At 39.9% G+C, this 25923-nt stretch overlaps 1 protein-coding gene across 1 annotated transcript in view; it reads right to left on the bottom strand.

The window, feature by feature from the left end:
- Positions 1 to 25742, bottom strand: part of LOC109889101 (microtubule-associated protein 1S-like) — a 47048-nt gene extending 21306 nt beyond the window's left edge. The window contains exons 1-2 of the mRNA XM_020480284.2: positions 25558 to 25742; positions 1704 to 1805 (exon numbers count right to left, since the gene is read on the bottom strand). Coding sequence (XP_020335873.2) covers positions 1704 to 1805; positions 25558 to 25741 — 286 coding nt within the window. The 5' untranslated portion in view covers position 25742. The remainder of the gene's footprint in view (positions 1 to 1703; positions 1806 to 25557) is intronic.
- Between the last annotated feature and the right edge of the window lie 181 nt (positions 25743 to 25923).

Raw genomic sequence — 25923 nt, 5'->3', positions numbered from 1 at the left:
CACTGGCTCCAGGTCATCTACAAGTCCATGCTAGGTAAAGCTCCGCCTTATCTCAGCTCACTGGTCACGATGGCAACACCCATCCGTAGCACGCGCTCCAGCAGGTGTATCTCACTGATCATCCCTAAAGCCAACACCTCATTTGGCCGCCTTTCGTTCCAGTACTCTGCTGCCTGTGACTGGAACGAATTGCAAAAATCGCTGAAGTTGGAGACTTTTATCTCCCTCACCAACTTCAAACATCAGCTATCTGAGCAGCTAACCGATCGCTGCAGCTGTACATAGTCTATTGGTAAATAGCCCACCCTTTTCACCTACCTCATCCCCATACTGTTTTTATTTATTTACTTTTCTGCTCTTCTGCACACCAATATCTCTACCTGTACATGACCATCTGATCATTTATCACTCCAGTGTTAATCTGCAAAATTGTAATTATTTGCCTACCTCCTCATGCCTTTTGCACACATTGTATATAGACCCCCCCTTTGTTTTCTACTGTGTTATTGACTTGTTAATTGTTTACTCCATGTGTAACTCTTTGTTGTATGCTCACACTGCTATGCTTTATCTTGGCCAGGTCGCAGTTGCAAATGAGAACTTGTTCTCAACTACCCTACCTGGTTAAATAAAGGTGAAATAAAAATAAAAAACTTCAGTGCCTTGGTGCAAACAGGATGAATGTTTTGGAATATTTCTATTCTGTACATGCTTCTTTGTTCCAACGGCAGGGTAGCCTAGTAGTTAGAGCGTTGGACTAGTAACCGAAAGGTTGCAAGTTCGAATCCCCGAGCTGACAAGGTACAAATCTGTCGTTCTGCCCCTGAACAGGCAGTTAACCCACTGTTCCTAGGCCGTCATTGAAAATAAGAATTTGTTCTTAACTGACTTGCCTGGTTAAATAAAGGTTTAAAATAATAATAATACAAAAAAAATAATATCAAAGCCATTAAACAAACTCTTTTAAAGTCACCATTGGCCTCATGGTAAAATCCCTGAGCAGTTTCTTTCCGGCAAAAATTAGGAAGGACGCCTGTACGTTTGTAGTGACTGGGTGTACTGACACACTATCAAAATTATAATTGATATCTTCACCAAGCTCAAAGGGATATTCAATGTCTGCTTTTTATTTTTTTATAAAAATATTGATATATATATATTTTTGCACATCTACCAGAGGGGCCCTTCTTGCGAAACATTGGAAAACATCCCTGGTCTTTGTGGTTGAATCTGTGTTTGAAATTCACTGCTCGACTTAGGGAGCTTACAGAATTGTATTTGTGGGGTACAGAGATGAGGTAGTCATTCAAAAAATCATATTAAACACTATCATTGCACACAGAGTGAGTCCATGCAACTTATTATCTGACTTGTTCTAAAAACATAATTCCACTAACATTATGGGGTATTGTGTGTAGGCCAGTGCCAAAACATCTCAATTTAACTATTTTAAATTCAGGCTGTAACAACAAAATGTGAATCAGTCAAGGGGTGTGAATACTTTCTGAAGGCTCTGTACATGGGCCAAAGCAATGTGGTCTTAACCTGCAGAGACTACAGGCACTTTTAATACATCATACATAAATTGGTCAAATATGACCACACAGAAAGAGGTTAAATAAAAGTTTTTTAAAAATATGACAGATGAATGTACATGTTTCATTTCAGAGGTCAGTGGTGGGTAAAGTCCAAATTCTCCTTACCTTTTATTTCCTCTGAGAAGAAGGCAGAGTGTCGGGACACAAATAGCTTGAGCTGCTCATCCAGGTTACAGGCTGTCAGGTCCACGCCCCATGAGCGGATGCCTGTTGAAACACACACGATTAGGAGCACACTCAATACTCTGGTCAACAGCATTTTCAATTAATCAAACCAAATATTCACTTCTTAATATGGATCACTGTCCCATCAACGGGACAGTTGTTGCTCAATATGAATAATGTGATGTCGTTTTATACAAACAAAAACGCACAATTGGCCCAGTGTCGTCCGGTTTTGGCATCAATGTAAATAAGAATTTTTACTGACTTGCCTAGTTAAATAAAGGTTAAATAAAAAATAACTTAAGTTCTTACTGATTTTTATTTATTTGTGGTAGACTGACTTCAAAGAGACCACATTCAAGTCCTCCATCCCCCACTTAGTCTGACTGCTGCTCTATGGCTCCACAACAAACCCCCTCCCAGCCATCTAGAGGTGTGAAAACCCAGCCAGCCTACAAGTAGAGGATGCTATGTGCTTTACAGCAAAAAGACTTGGGACCAGCAGCACAATCTTGTGTAGAGGGTGTTCCAAATACTGTAATTGTAAATAGTGTGTACATTTTAAATATATATTTTTTACTGTGTGTGTGGTTGGTTCACTTATGACATTAGTTCAGTGTTGGCTGCTAACTTTGTCCCTAAATATTTCACTTTGTGTTTGGAGGCATTGGATAATCATTCATGTCGTGTCTCCTGTTAGTACATTTTATGTATGGAAGCTAATAATCCATAATGTATGACAATTCTGGGAGTGTGTAAACTTGTATTTTTTATTAGCATAGCATTTTTGTATGTTTTCTATAGTTAGGTTCTAGAAAATGTACCAATTCGGCCACTTGGGTACATTTGGGGAAATCGTGAAGGACACCTGGGTGACTTCACACTAAATGTCATGTAGCTTGCTCATTCTTGAAGTTATGAAACTTTGCACACACTGTTGCCTTATTGTGGACACCATCTAAATGACAGCTTCCCAACTGAATGTGTGGCTTGTCTCTTGCATTTCAAAGAAAGAGAGAAAGAAAATATTTTTTCTTTGTATTTTCTTTAACCAGATCTAATGTGTTATATTCTCCTACATTCATTTCACATTTCCACAAACTTCAAAGTGTTTCCTTTCAAATGGTATCAAGAATATGCACATATACTTGCTTCATTGCCTGAGCTACAGGCAGTTAGATTTGGGTATGTCAATTTAGGCGAAAATTAAAAAAGAGGGGCTGATCCTTAAGAGGTTCACGAGACACTTTTACTAAGCAAGGCCACAAAGAAATCCCAAAGGACTTATGAGGAATGTCAAGTATGAATTGAACATATAAATATAATATCCCATCCTCATAATGAAAGACAATGCTAGCTACATTATAACAAAGCAATGAAAACAATGGATGCAACAAGAGGAGCTTAGCTGCACCCTGACTAGGGTTTGAAAGGGTAAGAAATGTACAGGTAAATTTCATGAAATTTTCCCATAGGAAGTTAAGCCATGGAATTTGGGGAATTTTGATGAAATCCATCAACAACAAAAAAGTTTGCCTATAACAGTGCACCATATTTTGGTTGAACAATCCCCAATTCAATGGAATTGCAACCCTCTGCATGCACAGTGCATTCTTCCATCACATGCACAGCTGATTCTCAAGATCTTGCACACTAATGAGATGCTATTGAGCCCACACTACTGTCTGAGCCAAGGACATGTTTTCTGGTAAATTTTTGATTACAATACTGGGTGGAGTTTATATATTTTATATATGACACTCACAACAACCAACTTCTGACAAAAGTCCCTCTACTTCTATTCGTGGTGATAATTATGAATCAGACACCTTATCGATAGCAACTGCTCATGCTCTTCCTGGAATCAGAAGTTTTTTTGACTCAATGGAGGAACGTAGTCAGAGAAATGCTGATGAATGTCTTGCTCGAGCTGTGTATGCAACTGGTTCACCTCTGATGCTCACAGGCCATGTGTATTGGAAGAGATTTTTGAATGTTCTTCGCCCAGCATAAACCCCTCCAACCAGACATGCTTCATCTACTAATTTGCTGGATGCAGAGTTCAACAGAGTTCAGGTGAAGGTCAAGCAAATCATAGAGAACGCAGACAACTGCAATCATCTCTGATGGGTGGTTGAATGCTAGTGGGCAAGGAATAATTAACTACATCATCTCCACCCCTCAACCAGTATTCTACAAGAGCACAGACAAGGGACTCATCTGCAACACACCGGTCTCTACATTGCAGATGAGCTGAAGGCAGTCATCAATGACCTAGGACCACAGAAGGTATTTGCACTGGTGACAGACAATGCTGCGAACATGAAGGCTGCTTGGTCTAAAGTGGAGGAGTCCTACCCTCACATCACACCCATTGGCTGTGCTAATCATGCATTGAATCTGCTCCTCATGGACATCATGGCACTGAAAACAATGGATACACTACAAGAGAGCCAAGGAAATGATTATGTATGTGTAGGGTCATCAAGTTATAGCAGCAATCTACCTCACCAAGCAAAGTGAGAAGAATAAGAGCACCACAGTGAAGCTGCCCAGCAACACAGGTGGTGGTGTCATGTTTGACAGTCTCCTGGTGGGGAAGGAGTCTCTCCATGAAATGGCCATATCACAGTCTGCCGATATGGACAGCCCCATCAAGAGGATCCTCCTGGATTATGTATTTTGGGAGAGAGCGGTAAAGCAGCCTGAAACTCATGAAACCTATAGCAGTAACCATTGCACAGATTGAGGTTGACGATGCCATCCTGTCTGATGTCCAGACTCTGCTTGCAGATGTAAGAGAAGAAATCCGTACTGCCCTGCCCACTTCACTGTTGCTCCAAGCAGAGGAAACTGCAGTTCTAAAATACGTCAAAAAGTGTGAAGACTTTTGCCTGAAGCACATTTTACGCCGCAGCTCACATGTTGGACCCCAAGTATGCTGGTAAGAGCATCCTGTTTGGTGCAGAGATTAACAAGGCCTATAGTGTCATCACTACCGTGTCTCGCCACCTTGGCCTGGGTGAGGGCAAGGTTCTTGGCAGTCATGCGAAGTACACTTCCAAGTACACTTAGTTTCTAGACAATCAATTTACAGATGTTAAAAATGTTTTTGGGAGATGCGATTTGATCTTTAAGGATCATTCAATATTCCCTTTTGATGTTCAGTGAAATCATCCCATGTGAAGAGTCAACTCATTTAATTCAAGTTCAATTCATAACTAAATGGTTTGTTTATTTATATTGGAAGGATTTAATCACTTGCAATTAAGTCCACTTATGATACGGTAAAAGTTTTCTGTTTCTGTCTCCATATGATATGGTAAATATATCCAATGCAAAAAACAGCTACATTTAAAATGGTATTCATAATAATAATAATAAGAAGAAGAAGCATTTATTCACATATATTCCCACTGAAAGTTTCCACCTCTGAATATTCCCCAAAATGTGCAACCTAGCCTGACAGAAGCCAGGGAGATTTAAGCTTATATGTAATTAGTCAGTTCTGAAAGTGGAACCTACCCAGGCTCAGCAACCTTGACTACCTTGTGTAAATGTAACATAGTAAATCTGTCCCTCTCCATTTAGTATGATACACAAATTAATACATATATTACGTTTCATAATGTATTTCCATCATCCATTTCATATGATATGTTACAAATAGCAATTTGTACAATGTGTTATGAATTTGCAATACGTATAAAATGTTACAAATTCCGACTTGTTGCCGCTAATGTTAGCTGGGCTAATAATAACAGCGCAAGCCTATAGATACACTTTCCTACTCATTCATTACTGCTGCACTGCTTGTTGTAGCCCTGAGAGGAAATAGGAAGAACACACATTTTATGGCTTATAAAAGTGTTGAATACAAAGTGTTGACAGTGCTGAGTAAGAAATTAAACAAACTCACTCGTAAAAACAGCAGCTCTTTGCTGTATTCATTGACATTCTCTAATCATGGTTTTAAACGTTTTGAAATCTCACAGAATTAATTTTGCTGTTGCCTTTTTTTTATTTTATTGCCTGCTACTTTAATGCAGACTCGGTCATCTGAGCGACCAGCGGTAGCATAGTGCACTTGATTTCCTCACCAGGCCCACCGGGAAGGCAGAATTGGTACCTTCAGACACATGAAATGGCAACAGTTTGCCTACCTGGCACGCAGGGCAGCAGAATTGGCTGCACCTACCACCAACAGCCCGAGACTAACAAAATAAAATAGGAACACAAGGTTTAATCATTAGGTTTTTTACAGAAATGTTAATTGTTAGCCAACATGCTGCATAGTTGTAAAGTAGCTAAAAAGTTGTAGCTAAGTGCTAATTAGTGCAAATGTTAAAGTTGTCCTTGATCAGATTCGAACACGCAACCTTTGGGTCGCTAGACGTTCGCATTATACGTCCACCCATCCACCTCTCCTTTCTGTAGCCATACCAAATGTAACATACAGTATCATACTCATTTGAGTGTCCCGGATTTAACTTTAATATGTTACGTCTAGTTTATGAGACCAGGCTGGGCTCAGTGGTTTCATAATAACATATACAGACACTCCCTGCCATTCTACAACCTGAGTATCGGGCGACTAAGACTAGTTTAATTACATGGTTGTAGCTGTGTTAATGCTGGTCAGGCTAAGAGGTTGTTTTAAGAGAAGGATTCAAACTGAAACTGGAAAGCACAGATTAAAGGGATGGGCTGAAAAACTCACTCACTCCCTCCCTCACACAACTAGACAATGTTACTTGTGTACTCGTAATGAAATAAATCTATTTTCAGTTAATAAGTAACTTGCAGGTAAATAATTGACAGGTTCCATTATGGATCTGTCACTGTTGGAGGTACTTTTTGTAATGTCAACATGCTATGCAGCTGATGTGTTAACAGAAGCCTCAAATTACTAGCATCAGTGACATAAAGAGTTACAATAAAATGCCATTATGTACAAAAAAATAAAAAATAAATAAGAGTATCACAATTTGATCAAATATAATTTATGTTTAATCTCCAATTAATTAATCTCCAATAAACTAAATAAAAATTGTTTACAGATTATTTCACTGTATCACAATTCCTGTGGGTCAGAAGTTTACATACACTCAGTTGACTGTGCCTTGCTTGGAAGATTACTGAAAATGATGGCATGGCTTTAGAAGCTTCTGATAGGCTAATTGACATCATTAGAGTCAATTGGAGGTGTACCTATGGATGTATTTCAAGGTCTACCTTCAAACTCAGTGCCTCTCTGCTTGACATCATGGGAAAATCAAAAGATATCAGCCAAGACGTCAGAAAAATAATTGTACACCTCCACAAGTCTGGTTCATCCTTGGAAGCAATTTCCAAACGCCTGAAGGTCCACGTTCATCTGTACAAACAATAGTACGCAGGTATATACACCATGGGACCACGCAGCCTTCATACCACTCAGGAAGGAGACGAGTTCTGTCTCCTAGAGATGAACGTACTTTGGTGCGAAAAGTGAAGTAAAGTGCTGTTTGAATTAGAGGTCAACCGATTAGGATTTTTCAACGCCGATACCGATTATTGGAGGACCAAAAAAGCCGATACCGATTAATCGGACGATTTTTGTAATTATTTTTTATTTGTAATAATGACAAGTCCAACAATACTGAATGAACACTTATTTTAACTTAATATACATCAATAAAATCAATTTAGCCTCAAGTAAATAATGAAAGATGTTCAATTTGGTAATGCAAAAACAGTGGAGAAGAAAGTAAAAGTGCAATATGTGCCATGTAAGAAAGCTAACGTTTCAGTTCCTTGCTCAGAACATTAGAACATATGAAAGCTAGTGGTTCCTTTTAACATGAGTCTTCAATATTCCCAGGTAAGAAGTTTTAGGTTGTAGTTATTATAGGACTATTTCTCTCTATACCATTTGTATTTCATCAACCTTTTGACTAATGGATATTCTTATAGGCCCTTTAGTATTGCCAGTGTAACAGTATAGCTTCCGTCCCTCTCCTCGCTGGGCTCGAACCAGCAACACAACGACAACAGCCACCATCGAAGCAGTGTTACCCATGCAGAGCAAGGGGAACAACTACTAGAAGGCTCAGAGCGAGTGACGTTTGAAACGCTATTAGCAAGCGCTAACTAGCTAGCCATTTCACTTCAGTTACACCAGCCTCATCTTTTTATATTGTTTTATATTGTAGTTATTATAGACATTAGGACGCTTCGACTATTTCTCTCTATACCATTTGTACTTCATATACATTTGACTATTGGATGTTCTTATAGGCACTTTGAATTGCCAGCCTAATCTCGGGAGTTGATAGGCTTGAAGTCATAAGCAGCTCTTAGCAATGCCTGATGCACTGCTGTTTATGGCTTCAAGCCTACCGACTCCCGAGATTAGGCTGGCAATTCAAAGTGCCTATAAGAACATCCAATAGTCAAATGTATATGAAGTACAAATGGTATAGAGAGAAATAGTCGAAGCGTCATAATGTCTATAATAACTACAATATAAAACTTAACTGGGAATATTGAACCACCAGCTTTCATATCTTCTGAGCAGACTTTAAAAAATGTTTACAAGGCACATATTGCACTTTTACTTTCTTCTCCAACACGGTGTTTTTGCATTATGTAAACCAAATTGAACATGTTTCATTATTTATTTGAGAGTAAATTGATTAAGTTCAAAATAAGTGGTCATTGTTCAATCAGTATTGTTGTAATTGTCATTATTACAAATATATTTATATAATTTTTAAAAAATTGGCCGATTAAAATCGGTATCGACTTTTTTTTGGTCCTCCAATAATCGGAAAATCATTATCGGTCGACCTCTACCCTGGAGAGCAAATTCATTGAGATTAATAATTTTATAGCCAAAATATCTTAAGACATACTATAGACCTATTTGAACACAAAAGGCTAAATACAAAAACCTCACTCCCTGCTTATACTGTTTGTATGATGAATCTTCACAGAATTTTTTTTCTCCATAAAGATCTGCTAATTTCTCCCGAGAGACGTTGACAAACCAAGAGGCAGCAGCCTTATCTGTCTGTCTGGGAGAAATGTAGCCCTGACCTCATCATCATGTTGTTTTTTACTGAGACTTCTCCAAAAAAACAGAGAAAAAAAGGGCTGAAATAGCAGAAGCAAAAAGTGCTTTGTGCGAGGCAGGTTACTCGTCTCCCAGTCTTCAGAGAGTAGCTCCTGTCACAGCCAATCGTATTCATCGGTCAGATCATGACACAGGCCTATAGGCTATGGTGGTTAACTCACTTCCTGTTTTATGTAACAAAAAGGTGAGCGAACACTGTCCTGGGGTCATTTCATCTTGTTCTTTAACTACTAAAGTAAGTTGGGCTGATTTCTATAAAATAATTAACACTCTGTGGCACACTAGTTAGGCTACTGTGTGTTACCAGTGTTAAAACATTTGCACAATATACAGAACGGAGCTATCAGGTACTTTATTATTTGAAATATAAAATAAACATCTGAATTCCTCTGTGTGTTCCGATCTCCAGGGTCGGCATTCCATTCTGAACGGTTTGGAATTAAGATCAGCCATTCTATTCTGAGTTTCTCGACTGAACTGCCACTACAGACATTGTGATGATATGATTTTTCATTCAAGTTAAATTCAGTTGAAATATTGCTGATGCAATGCTACAGTAGCCTACTGTTATCTTTGTTGAGGATTTTGGCATGCTCATTCAAATCCCCCAGAGAGCACAAGGATATTCTGTAAGTGCCACAATGATTTAGCCAAGCTGAGAGCAATGTTTCAGTATGCAGCCTATCTAAAAATAAAGAAATGTTTTCTAACACTGAATGAGTCGGGCAGCAGAAAATATATTATTGCCTTTTGGCAGGAAAGGGCAATCCAATCCTTGAATACAAAGCCCATATATGTAACAATTACTATGACAGAGTATCTCTAGACTGAGAAGACAGAGGCAAATGTCTCAGGCTGGCACCCGGGCTAGAGAAAAACAAGGGTCTGGGGCCTGGGCATTACGTTACTTCCCCAACCTCATAACCTCAACCTCTTTGTCTGGTAATGGTTTAGAACGTCCTTTGAAAAGATGTAGCCATTTGTACTGATTCGCATGAACACATTCTGAGTGGAATGACTCAATTCAAAAGGAGTAATTAAAAGTAACTCATTTCTGTCTCTCAGTAAATTGTCAAAAACACAAAACCAACGATTAAAAACAGGGATTGTATTTGGCCGGGGCTCAAAATAGGCCTAATCTTTGAGTTAGACAGTACAGCACAGTTACAATCATACTATGAAATGCAACCTTCAAGACCTAATAGCATGTTTCATCTGGGATGCAAGATGTTACTACAAAAAGGTCCAGATATTTACTTTAATTTCATTGCTATTTCAAATGTTAAAATATAACTTCCCGTAGGCAGTGGAAATTAACAGACTCCTTTATGTGATATTGGCTTTACCACGTGGGCCGGTCCTCAATCAACACAAAATTTCCCATAATGACGAAGCAAAAACACGCAAATATTATAAGTATCATGTAAATATCACATTGACATAACTATTCAGACCCTTTACTCAGTACTTTGTTGAAGCACCTTTGGCAGCGATTACAGACTAGACTATTTGTGGGTATGATGCTAAAAGCTGGGCACATCTGTCTTTGGGGAGTTTCTCCCATTCTTCTCTGCAGATCCTCTCAAGCTGTGTCAGGTTGGCTGGGGAGCGTCGCAGCACAGATGTTCAGGTCTCTCCAGATATGTTAGATAGGGTTCAAGTCCGGGACACTCAAGGACATTTAGAGACCTATCCCGAAGCCAGTCCTGCGTTGTCTTGGCTGTGTACTTAAGGTAGTTGCGCTCTGGAGCAGGTTTTCATCAAAGATCTCTGTACTTTACTCCGTTCATCTTTCTCTCGGTCCTGACTAGTCTCCCAGTCCCTGCCGCTAAATAATATCCCCACAGCATGATACTGCCACCACCATGCTTCACCGTAGGGATGGTGCCAGATTTCTCCAGACGTGGCGCTTGGCATTCAAGCCATAGTGTTCAATCTTGGTTTCATCAGAACAGAGAATGTTTATCATGGTCTGAGAGTCCTTTAGTTGCCTTTAGGCAAATTCCAAGCAGGCTGTCGTGTGCCTTTTACCGAGGAGTGGCTTCCGTCTGGCCACTCCCCCATAAAGGCCTGATTGGTGGAGTGCTAACAAGATGGTTGTCCTTTTGGAAGGTTCTCCAATCTTCACAGAGGAACTCTGGAGCTCTGTGAGAGTGACCATCGGGTTCTTGGTCACCTCTCTGACCAAGGCCCTTCTCCCCTGATTGCTCAGTTTGGCTGGGCGGCTAGCTCTAGAAAAAGTCTGTTTGGAACCACCTCTTCCATTTAAGAATGATGGTTGCAATGTGCTCTTGGGGACCTTCAATGCTGCAGAAATGTTTTGGTACTTTTCTCCAGATCTGTACCTTAACACAATCCTGTCTCAGAGGTCAATGGAGAATTCCTTTGACCTCATGGCATGGTTTTTGCGCTGAAATACACTGTAAACTGTGGGACCTTATACAGACAGGTGTGTGCCTTTCCAAATCATGTCCAATCAATTTAACTTACCACAGATGGACACCTATCAAGTTGTAGAAACGTCTCAATGATGATCAATGGAAAGAGAATGTACCTGAGCTCAACTTAAAGTCTCATTGCAAAGGGTCTGAATACTTATTTACATACTTTTTTTATTTTATTCCTAAAAACCTGTTTTCAGTTTTTCATTATGGGGTATTGTGTAGATTGAGGAGGAAAATGTGTTATTTCATCCATTTTAGAATAAGGCTGTAACTTAAAATGTGGAAAAGGTCAAGGTGTCTGAATACTTCCCAAATGCACTGTAAATGTCTGGGGGCTGGACTAGGGCTGGCTTGGCGCAAAGAAACACCAGCAGGTCAAAATGTCTTATTTTTTCCAGGCTGTCAATCAAATTAACCACACATAAGAACCAGCAAAGCTGAACCATCTAACCGACAGACCCTCTGCACAGCATTGTTCCCTCAATTTGCCCCTCCCCCCTCTTCTTTGGCAGCAATCAGAAGCATGCTGACCATGTACCCCACAAGACATGTCACCAGAGGTCTCTTCATAGTCCCCAAGTCCAGAACAGACTACAAGAGGTGCACAGTACTACATAGAGCCGTGACTACATGGAACTCTATTCCACACCAGGTATCAGATGCAAGGCAGTAGATTCAGAATTTTAAAAAGACAAAAATACACCTTTTGGAACAGCAGGGATTGGGAAGCAACACACACATGGGCACAGATGATAACATATGCACTACACACACAGATTTTGTGTTGTAGATACACTACCGGTCAAAAGTTTTAGAAGACCTACTCATTCAAGGGTTTTTCTTTGTTTTTTATATTTTCTACATTGTAGAATTATAGTGAAGACATCAAAAACTACAAAACAACACATAGAATCATGTAGTAACCAAAATAGTATTCTTCAAATAGCCACCCTTTGCCTTGATGACGACATTGCACACTTTTGGCATTCTCTCAAGCAGCTTCACGTTGAATGCTTTTCCAACAGTCTTGAAGGAGTTGGCTGCTTTTCCTTCACTCTGCAGTCCGACTCATCCCAAACCATCTCAATTTGGTTGAGGTCGGGGGATTGTGTAGGCCAGGTCATTTGATGCAGCACTACATCACTCCACTTATTGGTAAAATAGCCCGTACACAGCCCAGAGGTGTGTTGGGACATTGTCTTGTTGAAAAACAAAATTATCGTCCCACTAAGCGCAAATCAGATGGGATGGCGTATCGCTGCAGAATGCGGTGTTAGCCATGCAGGTTAAGTGTGCCTTGAATTCTAAATAAATCACAGATAGCCTCACCAGCAAAGTACAGCCTCACCAGCAAAGTACCCCCACACCCTAACACCTCCATGCTTTACAGTGGAAAATACACATGCGGAGATAATCCGTTCACCCACACCGCGGTTGGAACCAAATATCTCCAATTTGGACTCCAGAACAAAGGACAAATTTACACCGGTTTAACATCCATTGCTTGTTTTTCTTGGCCCAAGCAAGTCTCTTCTCATTGGTGTCATTTAGTAGTGGTTTCTTTGCAGCAATTTGACCACAAAGTCCTGATTCACACAGTCTCCTCTGAACAGGTGATGTTGAGATGTCTGTTACTTGAACTCTGAAGAATTTATTTGGACTGCAATTTCTGAGGCTGGTAACACTAATGAACTTATCCCCTTTGCAGCAGAGGTAACTTGGTCTTCCAATCCTGTGGCTGTCCTCATGAGCCAGTTTCATCACAGCGCATGTTTTTTTCGACTGCACTTGAAGAAACTTTCAAAGTTCTTGAAATTTCCGCATTGACTGACATTCATGTCTTAAAGTAATGGACTGTCGTTTCTCTTTGCTTATTTGAGCTGTTCTTGCCATAATATGGACTTGGTCTTGTAACATATAGGCCCATCTTATACCCCCTACCATGTCACAACACAACTGATTGGCTCAGGAGGAAATCAAGTCCACAAATTAACTTTTAAGAAGGCACACCTGTTAATTGAAATGCATTCCAGGTGACTGAAGCTGGTTGAGAGAATGCCAAGAGTGTGCAAAGATATCATCAAGGTTAAGGGTGGCTATTTGAAGAAACTCAAATATTTGTATTGGTTACGACATGATTCCATGTGTGTTATTTCCTAGTTGATGTCTACACTATTAGTCTACAATGTAGAAAATAGTACAAATAAAGAAAACCCTTGAATGAGTAGGTGTTCAAACTTTTGCCCGGTAGTGTTTGTGGTAGTGGAGTAGGGGCCTGAGTGCACACACTTGCGTTGTGAAATCTGTTCTGAATGTATTGTAAAGTTTTTAAAATTGTAGAACTTAGTTTTGCCAGACCCCAGGAAGAGTATATTGATGTGTCACACAGCAGTCTATTGATGTTCTGTATTATGTTTCATGTTTTGTGTGGACCCCAGGAAGAGTGGGGATGGGGATCCATAATAAATATGCATACAAATATAGGAGTGGAGGGATAGTGTATTAAGGGTAGAGAAAATATATATTGTAATACATTTCCTGAATTGATGCGATAATGACAAATAGAAAAACAAGTTTATAACAATGTGCACCACAGTTTATTAATGTATTCTCTTTTAAAATACTACTACTAGTTTAAATGGTTGGAGCTTTCAATTGTTCCATTAACAAGTCACCCATATTAGTGACTTAATTTAATTTCTAACTTCACATTTCTCTAATATAGGTTACTTATCGTAATGAACGCTATCAGCAAAATGCCTGCGATATATGATTGGTATGGTTAGTGTCGCTAATTTTTTGTGCATCTTTCCAGCTCTAATTCAGGGGCTGCATTCATCTCTAAAAACAAGTGACATTAACAGAGAAAGTCAGATTCCAACACTTAAGAATGTCACAAAGAATCTTTTTGTACAGCCCAAACCCAATCATTAACAAAACGCCTGCCTCGATCACTGACCAGGAACGAAGGAAATGTTGAGCTGTGTGACACACAGAAAGTGTGTGTGTGACAGTCACATGGCCCCTCAGTACAGACACAGATACAGTCTGACACAATCAAAAGGGGGAGTGTGGACTAAGATGGAAGAAAAACACTTTATAGATATGAAAAAGTGGGAGCGGGGGTAGACAGAAATACAGTTACAGTGCTTTACTTTTTACATATTTTGTTGCATTACAAAGTGGGATTAAAACTGATTGCATTGTACATTTTGTTAACGATCTACAAAGTGGAAGAAAAATTTGAATATGACTTTGTTATTATTAGAAATATATATTGCTTAGATAAGTATTCAACACCCTGAATCAATAAATGTTAGAACAACCTTTGGGGTCGATACCAGATGTGAGTCTTTCTGGGTAAATCTTAAAGATTATTGCACAATAGAGGACGGCCGATTAATTAGGGCCGATTTCAAGTTGTCATAACAATCGGTAATCTGCCGTTTTGGATTCCGATTACATTGCAATCCACGAGGAGACCACCTATTACGCAAGTGCAGCAAGGAGCCAAGGTAAGTTGCTAGTTAGCATTAAACTTATCTTATAAAATCAACCTTAACATAATCACTAGTTAACTACACATGGTTGATGAAACTACTAGTTTAACTAGCTTGTCCTGCTTTGCATATAATCAATGCGGTGCCTGTTAATTTATCATCGAATCAGAACCTACTTTGCCAAAGGGGTGATGAATTAACAAAAGCACATTCGCGGGGAAAAAAGCACAATCGTTGCACAAATGTACCTAACCATAAACATCAATGCCTTTCTTAAAATCAATACACAGAAGTATATACACTGCTCAAAAAAATAAAGGGAACACTAAAATAACACCTAGATCCTAGATCTGAATGAATGAAATATTCTTAAATACTTTTTTCTTTACATAGTTGAATGTACTGGCAACAAAATCACAAAAATGATCAATGGAAATCAAATGTATCAACCCATGGAGGTCTGGATTTGGAGTCACACTCAAAATTAAAGTGGAAAACCACACTACAGGCTGATCCAACTTTGATGTAATGTCCTTAAAACAAGTCAAAATGAGGCTCAGTAGTGTGTATGTGGCCTCCACGTGCCTGTATGACCTCCCTACAACGCACCAGCACATGGTCTCACAAGGGGTCTGAGGATCTCATCTCGGTACCTAATGGCAGTCAGGCTACCCTCAGTCAGGCTACCCATTTGCACAACAGCATGTGAAATGTATCGTCAATCAGTGTTGCTTCCTAAGTGGACAGTTTGATTTCACAGAAGTGTGATTGACTTGGAGTTACATTGTGTTGTTTAAGTGTTCCCTTTTTTTTGAGCAGTGTATTTTTTTTTAAACCTGCATATTTAGTTATAAGAAATTCATGTTAACAGGCAATATTAACTAGGGAAAGTGTGTCACTTCTCTTGCGTTCAGTGCAAGCAGAGTCCGGGTATATGCAGCAGTTTGGGCCGCTTGCCTCGCTGCGAACTGTGTGAAGAGCATTTCTTCCTAACAAAGACCATCATTAATTTGCCAGAATTTTACATAATTATGACTTAACATTGCACAACCTTCAATTGAACAGCAATATTTAGACTTAGGGTTGCCACCCGTTCGATTAAATACGGAACGGTTTCCGTATTTCACTGAAAGAATAAACCTTTTGTTTTCGAAATGCTAGTTTCTAGATTTGCCCATATAAATGACCAAAGGCTTGTATTTCTGTGTGTTTATTATATTTTAACTAAGTCCATGATTTGATAGAGCAGTCTGACTGAGTGGTGGTAGACAGCAGCATGCTCGTAAGCATTCATTCAAACAGCACTTTCCTGCGTTTGCCAACAGCTTTTCGCAATGCTTGAAGCACAGTGCTGTTTATGACTTCAAGCCTATCAACTCCCAAGATTAGGCTGGCAATACAAAAGTGCCTGCAAGAACATCCAATAGTCAAAAGGTATATGAAATACAAATGGTCCTATAATTCCTACAACCCAAAACTTCTTAACTGGGAATATTGACGACTCATGTTAAAAAGAACCACCAGCTTTCAAATGTTCTCATGTTCTGAGCAAGGAACCTAAACATTAGCTTTTTTACATGGCACATTTTGCACTTTAACTTTCTTCTCCAACACTGTTTTTGCATTATTTACACCAAAATGAACATGTTTCATTATTTATTTGAGACCAAATATTTATGTATTATATTAAGTTAACATAAGTGTTAATTCAGTATTGTTTTAATTGTCATTATTACAAATATATGAAAATTTGGCCAATTAATAGGTATCGGCTTTTTTTGGTTCTCCGATAATCTGTATCGGTGCTGAAAAATCATAAAATCGGTCAACCTCTATTGTACAATATTTGCCGTTATTTTTTTCTAATTTCTTAATGCTCTGTCAAGTTGGTTGTTGATCATTGTTAGATAGCCATGTAAGTCTTGCAATAGACTAAGCTAATTTAGGTCAAAATTGTAACTAGGCAACCGATGTAAACTAATTCAGCAGGACCTGCTCTTTTAAAGATAATTAGTAAAAATCCAAATAACTTCACAGATCTTCATTGTAAAGGGTTTAAACACTGTATCCCATGGTTGTTCAATGAACCATAAACAATTAATGAACATGCACCTGTGGAACGGTAGGTAAGACACTAACAGCTTACAGACAGTAGGCAATTAAGGTCACAGTTATGAAAACTTAGGACACTAAAAGAGGCCTTTCTACTGACTCTGAAAAACACCAAAGATGCCCAAGGTCCCTGCTCATCTGCGTGAACGTGCCGTAGGCATGCTGCAAGGAGGCATGAGGACTGCAGATGTGGCCAGGGCAATAAATTGCAATGTCCGTACTGTGAGAAGCCCAAGACAGCGCTACAGGGAGACAGGACGGACAGCTGATCGTCCTCGCAGTGGCAGACCACATGTAACAGCTGCACAGGATCGGTACATTCAAACACCTGCGGGACAGGTACAGGATGGCAACAACTGCCCAAGTTACACCAGGAACGCACAATCCCTCCATCAGTGCTCAGACTGTCCGCAATAGGCTGAGAGAGGCTGGACTGAGGGCTTGTAGGCCTGTTGTAAGGCAGGTCCTAACCAGATATCACAGGCAACAACATCGCCTATGGGCACAAATAGGACTGGCAAAAAGTGCTCTTCACCGATGAGTCGCAGTTTTGTCTCACCAGGGGTGAGGGTCGGATTTTCATTTATCGTTGAAGGAATGAGTGTTTACACCTAGGCCTGTACTCTGGAGCGGGATCGATTTGGAGGTGAAGGGTTCGTCATGTTCTTGGCCGTTGTGTCACAGCATCATCGGACTGAGCGTGTTGTCATTGCAGGCAATCTCAATGCTGTGCGTTACAGGGAAGACATCCTCCTCCCTCATGTGGTACCCTTCCTGCATGCTCATCCTGACATGACCCTCCAGCATGACAATGCCACCAGCCATACTGCTCGTTCTGTGCATGATTTCCTGCAAGACAGGAATGTCAGTGTTCTGCCATGGCCAGCGAAGAGCCCGGATCTCAATCCAATTGAGCACGTCTGGGACCTATTCGATCGGAGGGTGAGGGCTAGAGCCATTCCCCCCAGAAATATCTGTCAACTTGCAGGTGCCTTGGTGGAAGAGTGGGGTAACATCTCACAGCACGAACTGACAAATCTGGTGCAGTCCGTGAGGAGATTCACTGCAGTACTTAATGTAGCTTTCTGTTAGTCGCATGTCTATGAAACTTGTTCAGTTTATGTATCTTATCTTCGTACAAATATTTACACATGTTAAAGTTAGCTGAAAATAAATGCTGTTGACTGAGGTTATTTCTTTTTTTGCAGAGTTTTATATTTGGCCTGTGAATTTGTCTCCCAGTGTGTCTGTTGGAAAGTAGATTGAACCAAGTTTTCCTCTAGGATTTTGCCTGTGCTTAACTATATTTTGCTTCTTTTTTTTATCTTAAAAAACAAAAGTCCCAGGCTCTTGCAGATGACAAGCATACCAGTAACATGACGCAGCCACCACAATGCTTGAAAATATGAAGAGTGGTACGCAGTGATGTGTTGGATTTACCCCAAACACAACACTTTGTATTCAGGACAAAAATGTAATTTCTTGGACACATTTTTTGCAATATTACTTTTGTGCAAACAAGACGCAGGTTTTGGAATATTTGTATTCTGTACAGGCTTCCTTTTCACTCTGTAATTTAGGTTAGTATTGTGAAGTAACTACAATGTTGTTGATTCATACTCAGTTCTATCACAGCCATTAAAGTTGAACTATTTTAAAATCATCATTGCCCTCATGGTGAAATCCCTTAATGGTTTCCTTCCTTTCCGGCAAATGAGTTATGAAGGGCGCCTATATGTTTTTAATGACTGAGTGTATTGACACACCATCCAAAGTGTAATTAATAACCGCACCATGCTGAAAGGGATATTCTATGTCGTGTTTTTTACTTATTTTTTATTTTAATCTACCAATAGGTTCCCTTCTTCGCGAACAATTGGAAAACCTCCCTGGTATTTGTGCATCAATATGTGCTTAAAATTCACTGCTTGACAGAGGGACCTTACAGATGATTGTGTATGTATGGGGTACAGATATGTGGTAGTCATTCAAAAATCATGTTAAACACTACTATTGCACACAGACTGAGTCCATGCAACTTATCTGACTTAACCTTTTGCGTGTAGGGGGCAGTATTTTCGTTTTTGGCTAAAAAACGTACCCATTTGAAACTGCCTATTTCTCAGCCCCAGAAACTAGAATATGTATATAATTGTCAGATTAGGATAGAAAACACTCTAAAGTTTCCAAACTGTCAAAATATTGTCTGTGAGTATAACAGAACTGATATTGCAGGCGAAAACCTGAGGAAAATCCAATCCGGAAGTGCCTCTTATTTTGAAACCTCTGTTCCTATGCATGCCTATCCTCCATTTAAAGGGATATCAACCAGACTCATTTCTCTATGGCTTCCCTAAGGTGTCAGTCTTTAGACAGTTTCTGGCTTTTATTTTGAAAAATGAGCGAAAAATATCACATTGCGTAAGTGGATAGGTGGGGGCACTCAGTCAGTTTTGTGTAACAGAGTAAAGCGGCCATTGTTTCTCCCGGTCCTATTGAAAAACCTACACTCACGGTTGATATATTATCGAATATATATTTTAAAAACAATCTGAGGATTGATTATAAAAAACGTTTGACATGTTTCTGTGGACATTATGGATATTATTTGGAATTTTCGTCTGTGTTGTCGTGACCGCTCTTTCCTGTGGATTTCTGAACATACCTCCGTTTGTTTGTCACGTTATTTGAATATAAAAATTATCTTTATGGAACAAAAGGAACATTTGTTGTGTAACTGGGAGTCTCGTGAGTGAAAACATCCGAAGATCCAAGGTAAACGATTAATTTGATTGCTTTTCTGATTTTCGTGACCTAGCTACTTAATGCTTAGTGTACATAATGTTTTGCTCTGCTATCGATAAACTTCAACACTTGGATTGCTTTCGCTGTAAAGCATAATTTCAAAATCTGAGACGGGTGGATTAACAAAAAGCTGTGTTTTGCAGTATTGCACTTGTGATTTCATGAATACGAATATTTTTCTGTAATGCTATTTGACTGTGGCGCTATGCTATTCAGTGGTTGCTGATGACAATTATCCCGCTTAAGGGATGGGTAGCGTCAAGAAGTTATTAAGCACGTTAACTTATTTAGGCTTGCCATAACAAAAAAGGGTTAGATACTTGACACAAGACATTTCAGCTTTTAATTTTTTATTGATTTGTAAAAATCATTGACATTATGGGGTATTGTGTGTACATCAGTGACAAACAGTCAAATAATCAATTTTAAAATGCAGGCTGCAACAACAAACTATGAAAATGGCAAGGGGTGTGAATACTTTCTGAAGGCACTGTAAATGACCGACTTCCAAAACTCACTTCAGCCGTTACCATGAACAAACATTCAAAAGGACTGAACTTTACACACCCAGTCTCCTTATGGTGGTACAAGCTCAACAAGTCGCAGCCTAAGTCTAGCGTTTGGACAATCACACACACAGCAGCATTGTCCCCAATACCCTACGCCAGCCCAAGCTGAACCAGATATGTGACCGACCACCTTGATTCGATCTTACGAAGCAACATTTTAATTTGTGTTTTTTTACATTGGATAAAAGCAGAGACACAGAGCTACAAAATGGTATATCATACACTGCATTTGAAGAACAATGGGAAAGAATTCTGCTTTGAAAGTTGATCAACTTGTAACCTCACTTTTGAGAAAATGGCCTTTGAATATTTGGTAGCTACTGGAGAGCTCTTCGTCTACACCAATTCAGCATTGTTCACACCCTCTTAAGTTTTAGCCCCACCCATCTCTTTTAGGGTTGATCTGAGCGTTCTGTCCTAACAACAACAAGTCAAGCATCCAAGCTAACATGCTAATGTTGGCTAGCTTACTAACTACTTCCAGTCAAATGAGAGAACAGCTCAGACCATTTTACTCGCCCTAGCAGAGCTGGTTAAGCTGTTAAGTTATCCAGAGTGTTGGTGACTGCAACTGTGCTGCTGGCAACAATTTACGCTTTTTTTTGCCAACGTTTACTGACAGACATTGGCCATATTCAACGGGTGTTGAGCTTTCGGGAATTCATCAGTTATTCTGTGCTCTGTCACACAGACGAGAGTGCTCTGAAATCGGAGTAGATAGCTAGAGCAAATTTACCAGCCAAGTCTATCAACAGTTGTCGCAGTGACATTCTATTGAAATTGATACTTGAAGATGTGTTGCTAGCTAGCTAAACAATTAACCATAATCCCAACTCATGACGTTACTACCCTGCATGAATCTGCAGGTAGCTAACCAACCAGGTTTAACGTTAGCTAGCTAACATTAGGCTATAACTAGCAAAGCAAATGGCTCCGACATACAAATAATATGATACACGTAACGTTAGCTAGCTAACAGTACCCTTTAACTTGAAATGAAAATGATTACCTACACATACTGACCAGCTCAAATAGACAGAAGCATGCAATTTGGAAGACCAATCCGAACTCAACTTTCAGCATGTCCAGCCCAAAAATGATCTCAGCTATTCATGGCTAGCGGGAAGGTTGCTGCCTTTTTCTGTGGCTAAACCAACTAGGCTCGTAATGTAACAATTGTATTCATATTTATAGATGGCATACAGGTCTGTTATTAAGACACATTAAAGTTCACACCTTCCAGAAGGCATTTCTGCCAAAAAACACATTTTGATATAATAAAAGTGTCTCTTCTGTGAAGTAGTGTTAGTTAGTTTCCTGAAACTAGTCACAAATGGCTGACAACATTGAATGTGACTGACAACTTACCTAACGCCTGCATTTAAGGACCACACTCTCCTAGCAAGCAATCCAGGGTATTCTGGGTAGCACTTTCTCACCTCTGGACTGTAGGGTTGATGGAGTCTGTCTGGACGGTGATAACTAACTCTGAATAGCCCAACACTAAAAGTGTGGCAGGGAAACAACATGTACATCCTGCCGAAGAAGACACTTCCACTCTGGTGAATCCAAGCTGAAGTAAATGGGCTGCATTATTTATGCTCTGCAGTGTGGGCTGGGCTCTCAGGCCTTCTGGCTTCTACAAGCCCAGAGCTGGGAGTCAGAGAGACTTCACCATTCCATCACATGGAACGACAAGACAATTATAGCACAAAACTATTCATTGACATTTGTAGTCAATTCCTGTAATGGTACACAAGTCACCAACTTGCATGAATTGATGGGAATCAAGTAATGTTGGTGAGCATGGGGAAACTATTAGAACGAGAACATGCTAAATGTAGCAGCAGAGTCTTAAAGCCTACACAAAAAGCATGGAAATCAAATCCCCATTTGATTTGTTACTTATTTTCCAAGTAGCCCAATGCGATGGAAAACTCATATGCTTCCATTAACTCTAACGCTACACAGGGGTGACACACAAATCAGGATGTTGACATTTGGGAATATAATTTCCTGCTATTCACTGAAGCATGAGTGCAAAAGATCCTAAACTACAAGCAAGAGGCTTGTGTTAGTGATACAAGCTAGCATTGGAGTGGTTAAAGCTTACTACAAACTGTGTCTACTAGTCAGAGATAATAATGCAACACTATGACAAATGCTAACAGGCTGACCGCACGCGTCGCATGTGCGAGCATTGCAAAATAAAATGTAGAAATCTGTGTTATTCAATTATTGCACCCACACTGCTCGCACTGCCAATGAGCTTCTGCATTGCCAAGGGCTAAAATAGAAATCAGTTATATTTCTGACGCAGAGCGCGTCAAGTCCCGCCTCTCCTATCTCATTGGTTTATAGAAGCAGGTACCCAAGTGCCATCTCCTCATTGGTTATACCCACGTGGGTGACTGAAAGAAACGAGGTCAATGGCGTTAATGTACCTAATCAATTAAACTTGCCAATCGCAAAAGAAAAAGTCAAAAGAAAAAGCCTGGAAGGAAGAGGGATGGCTAGAAACGATTCAGTTGACCGTTTTGTGTATGGATTAATTGGTGGAGTAGAGGACCTTGTGCATTTCAGGAAAAATAACAACTCAATGTTTATATCCCAGGACAAATTAGCTAGCAACAGAAAGCTAGCTAAATAGGACAAATTTGCTATGCTTTTTCACCTGTACCCAAATTAATATAATTGGTTCAGGGTTTGTTTTGATATTTTAACCTGCGTGCCGTGATCGCTTTTGGTGTGGGGGAACAAAATAAATGTATGCACAATGGCGCTCGCACGCAGCCATTTTGGGTTCCGTGTAAGGTTGCATGTTCGTAACTAAACTAAAACAAACAGCAAGAAGAATCCCTTTGGAGAAATAAATAAATAAATAAAAACACTTGGAAGCTCAAGAAAAAAAGCACTTTCTGTGTTGCTTGGTGCATTCACCTGCCGATGACCCTGATGATTTTGTGTTAGACCAGAGGACCCTGAGGACCTGAGTGGTCTCGAAAGGCAAAACCTTTACAATGATGTGTTGACCCTGAAGCAGTCAGTGCACAGTGGAGTTCTTCCCAGTGAGAACCCTCCAGAAGTCCAGCACAGTGGCATCTTTGAACCGGACAGACGTCATTAAAAACACAGTGCATCTTAGGGATGCAAGCCAAGATAAACCTCTCTAAAAACAAGTTGTCTTAAAGGGATGAGGAAGATACAACATCCAAGCAAGATAACACTGTGCAATGGTAAAACCTAGACTAATGTAATCTAAAAAGTATCTTTCCCTGCTCAATATGTTAAGTCTAGTTAAACATCACAACATTTTGCAATGTCCTTAGAAACGGAGGCAAAAGCTGTTATTCTCCTTAGATAGGGCTCAACATCTGTATCCTCCACTCTTCGTTGGGATTGCTGCCATGGGATAAAAGAGTGATCTGCAGTGTGGCTGGTAAGGCTAGTCTGTACAAGACGATGACCTCAGCATAACTAGCTAGATGTGTATGCTAATAGCCTAATATTTACATATCGTTAATATGATTCATTCAGCTATACTATGGTGTTAGGTAAATTTTGTTTTGTGATCTTACACTAACACACAATGCAGGGGCCCACTGCTAACCATCTCTAGTAGATCCAAAATCTTTGTTGTTATCCCTTACTGGCTTCCATCTCCCTCATCTTTCCATTTTCTGTCTGCTGAAAACAGGGTTCCATGTGGCATCATATTTGATTATGTACTTGGTCACAGAGGTGTAGCACCCATAGGGGGCAAGTGCCCCCTCAGATTTGTCCCGTTTACAAATATTTATATCTGTAACACTACAAGCCACCTAGCAATTTTATGAAGTTGCCTTTACCTAGCCCAGATAGGTTCCCAACCTTCCAACCTCAACCTAGCTACCAAGAAGCAATTTCAAGCTATCAATCAAGTTAAAGTAGCTAACTCGTCTAACTATCTTAGTTGGCATGCCTTCTGGCAAATTTAGTAGACTTTAGAAAAGCAAGCAATAATATAATTTAAAAAATACTGAATAAGGATGAGTTTATAAATTCATTCTGGAGTGCCATTGTGTGCTCAGAGTGCACTCTGGGCATTCGTAAATTCGGAGTGTTGTTGGATTGTCCGTTTGTAAATTTAGAGTTTTACGCTCTCAGAGCGCACACTGGACGATCTGGCCGAGAAGTAGGTTTGATCTGAGTGTTCTGATCTCACAATGACAGTCAAGCACCCAAGCCAAATGGCTAAAGTTGGCTAGCTTGCTAGCTATTTCCAGAAACAAATGAGAACACCTCACTCTGACCATTTTACTTTCCTAGCAGAGCAGAGCAGGTTAGGCTGTTTCGTTATCTGGAGCGTTAGTAACTAACTGTGCTGCTGGCAACAATTTAATAGTAAAACAATTTAAGAACGCACCCTAAGGCTCACATTCCTTTTAATATCTGACCCAGATTTTAGCAGACACACAGAGAAGCATTTTTAGTTTCTTTAAAAAAAAGAAACACCTGTCAAGAGGATACAGACTGCTCGTGAGATGCTTTGACTTGCAGGAAAATATACCTTTTTGACATAAAACACAATCATAATGCTTAATTCTATTTTTACAGTTACAGTGCACATTAATCAACGTTTCAGTAAAAGTGATAGTCATTTTCAACCGCAGTACCTGGACAGGTTATTAACAACAATTACAATACAGACAATCAATGAGCAGAGTACACACAGAGCAACGTAGGACAAACAAGACATAGCATGCAGACAAAGCAACAAAGCAACAAGACTAAATCTATAAAAGCAACAGAGTGTTTCCACACCTCATGGATTATGGCTGTAAATTGCAGGAAAAAGCCATTTCAGGTGTTGGAGAATTTTCCATTTTTCCAAACTTTCGGACAGGAGGCCTAGCCCCCCTTCAGACATACCCTGACCCTCAACCCAACCATCCTCACACTTTGTGCCCCCTCAGATTTTGGGAATGCATGACGCCCCTGCTTTGTCGAGGAAATGTTGAATACATTCACGAGACTAGTGTGATATTTCAAAGTCAATTACCAATTCCCCGATTTGTGCGTTGATTTGCAATCAGTTAGAACCATTGGTTGACGACGTATACTTAAAGGTTGAGTAGTACAGTACAATATGCGCCTAGACAATGTCACCTGTGCTAACCGAGCTATAGCTCGAGCCAAGTCAGGACAGAAGAAACGGCGGGCAGGCGCTAATTCATCATTCGACAGACATAAAATGGGCCACATTACCTCTCTCTATCTCTGCAACCACGTAGTCCACAAGTCCAGTCCGACTATGTTCACCGACAATGACAAGCAGAGAATACTTGTCGTTGCTGAAGCCAGGATGCAAAGTTCGGTTCACATTTTCCATTGCTTCCACCTCTTCAGTTTGTTGTGTCGCCATGTTGAAAAGTTTGGCAAATAATGCCATCCAGAGACGCCCCTACTTTATGTATAGGGCGGAAACTCTGTAGATTGACACTTTCCAGACCAATCGGATCCCTGTGGTCAGGGATAAAGGTACCGTAACTACAGTAAATAAACTCATATTCAAGTATATTCTCTAAACATAAATCGGCAATAAAGTCTCAAATAGTTTGCCAAAAATCTCAT

Source organism: Oncorhynchus kisutch, linkage group LG4 (genome assembly GCF_002021735.2).
Source record: "Oncorhynchus kisutch isolate 150728-3 linkage group LG4, Okis_V2, whole genome shotgun sequence".
Lineage (NCBI taxonomy): Eukaryota > Metazoa > Chordata > Actinopteri > Salmoniformes > Salmonidae > Oncorhynchus > Oncorhynchus kisutch.
This window is presented reverse-complemented; position numbering and strand designations above follow the sequence as displayed.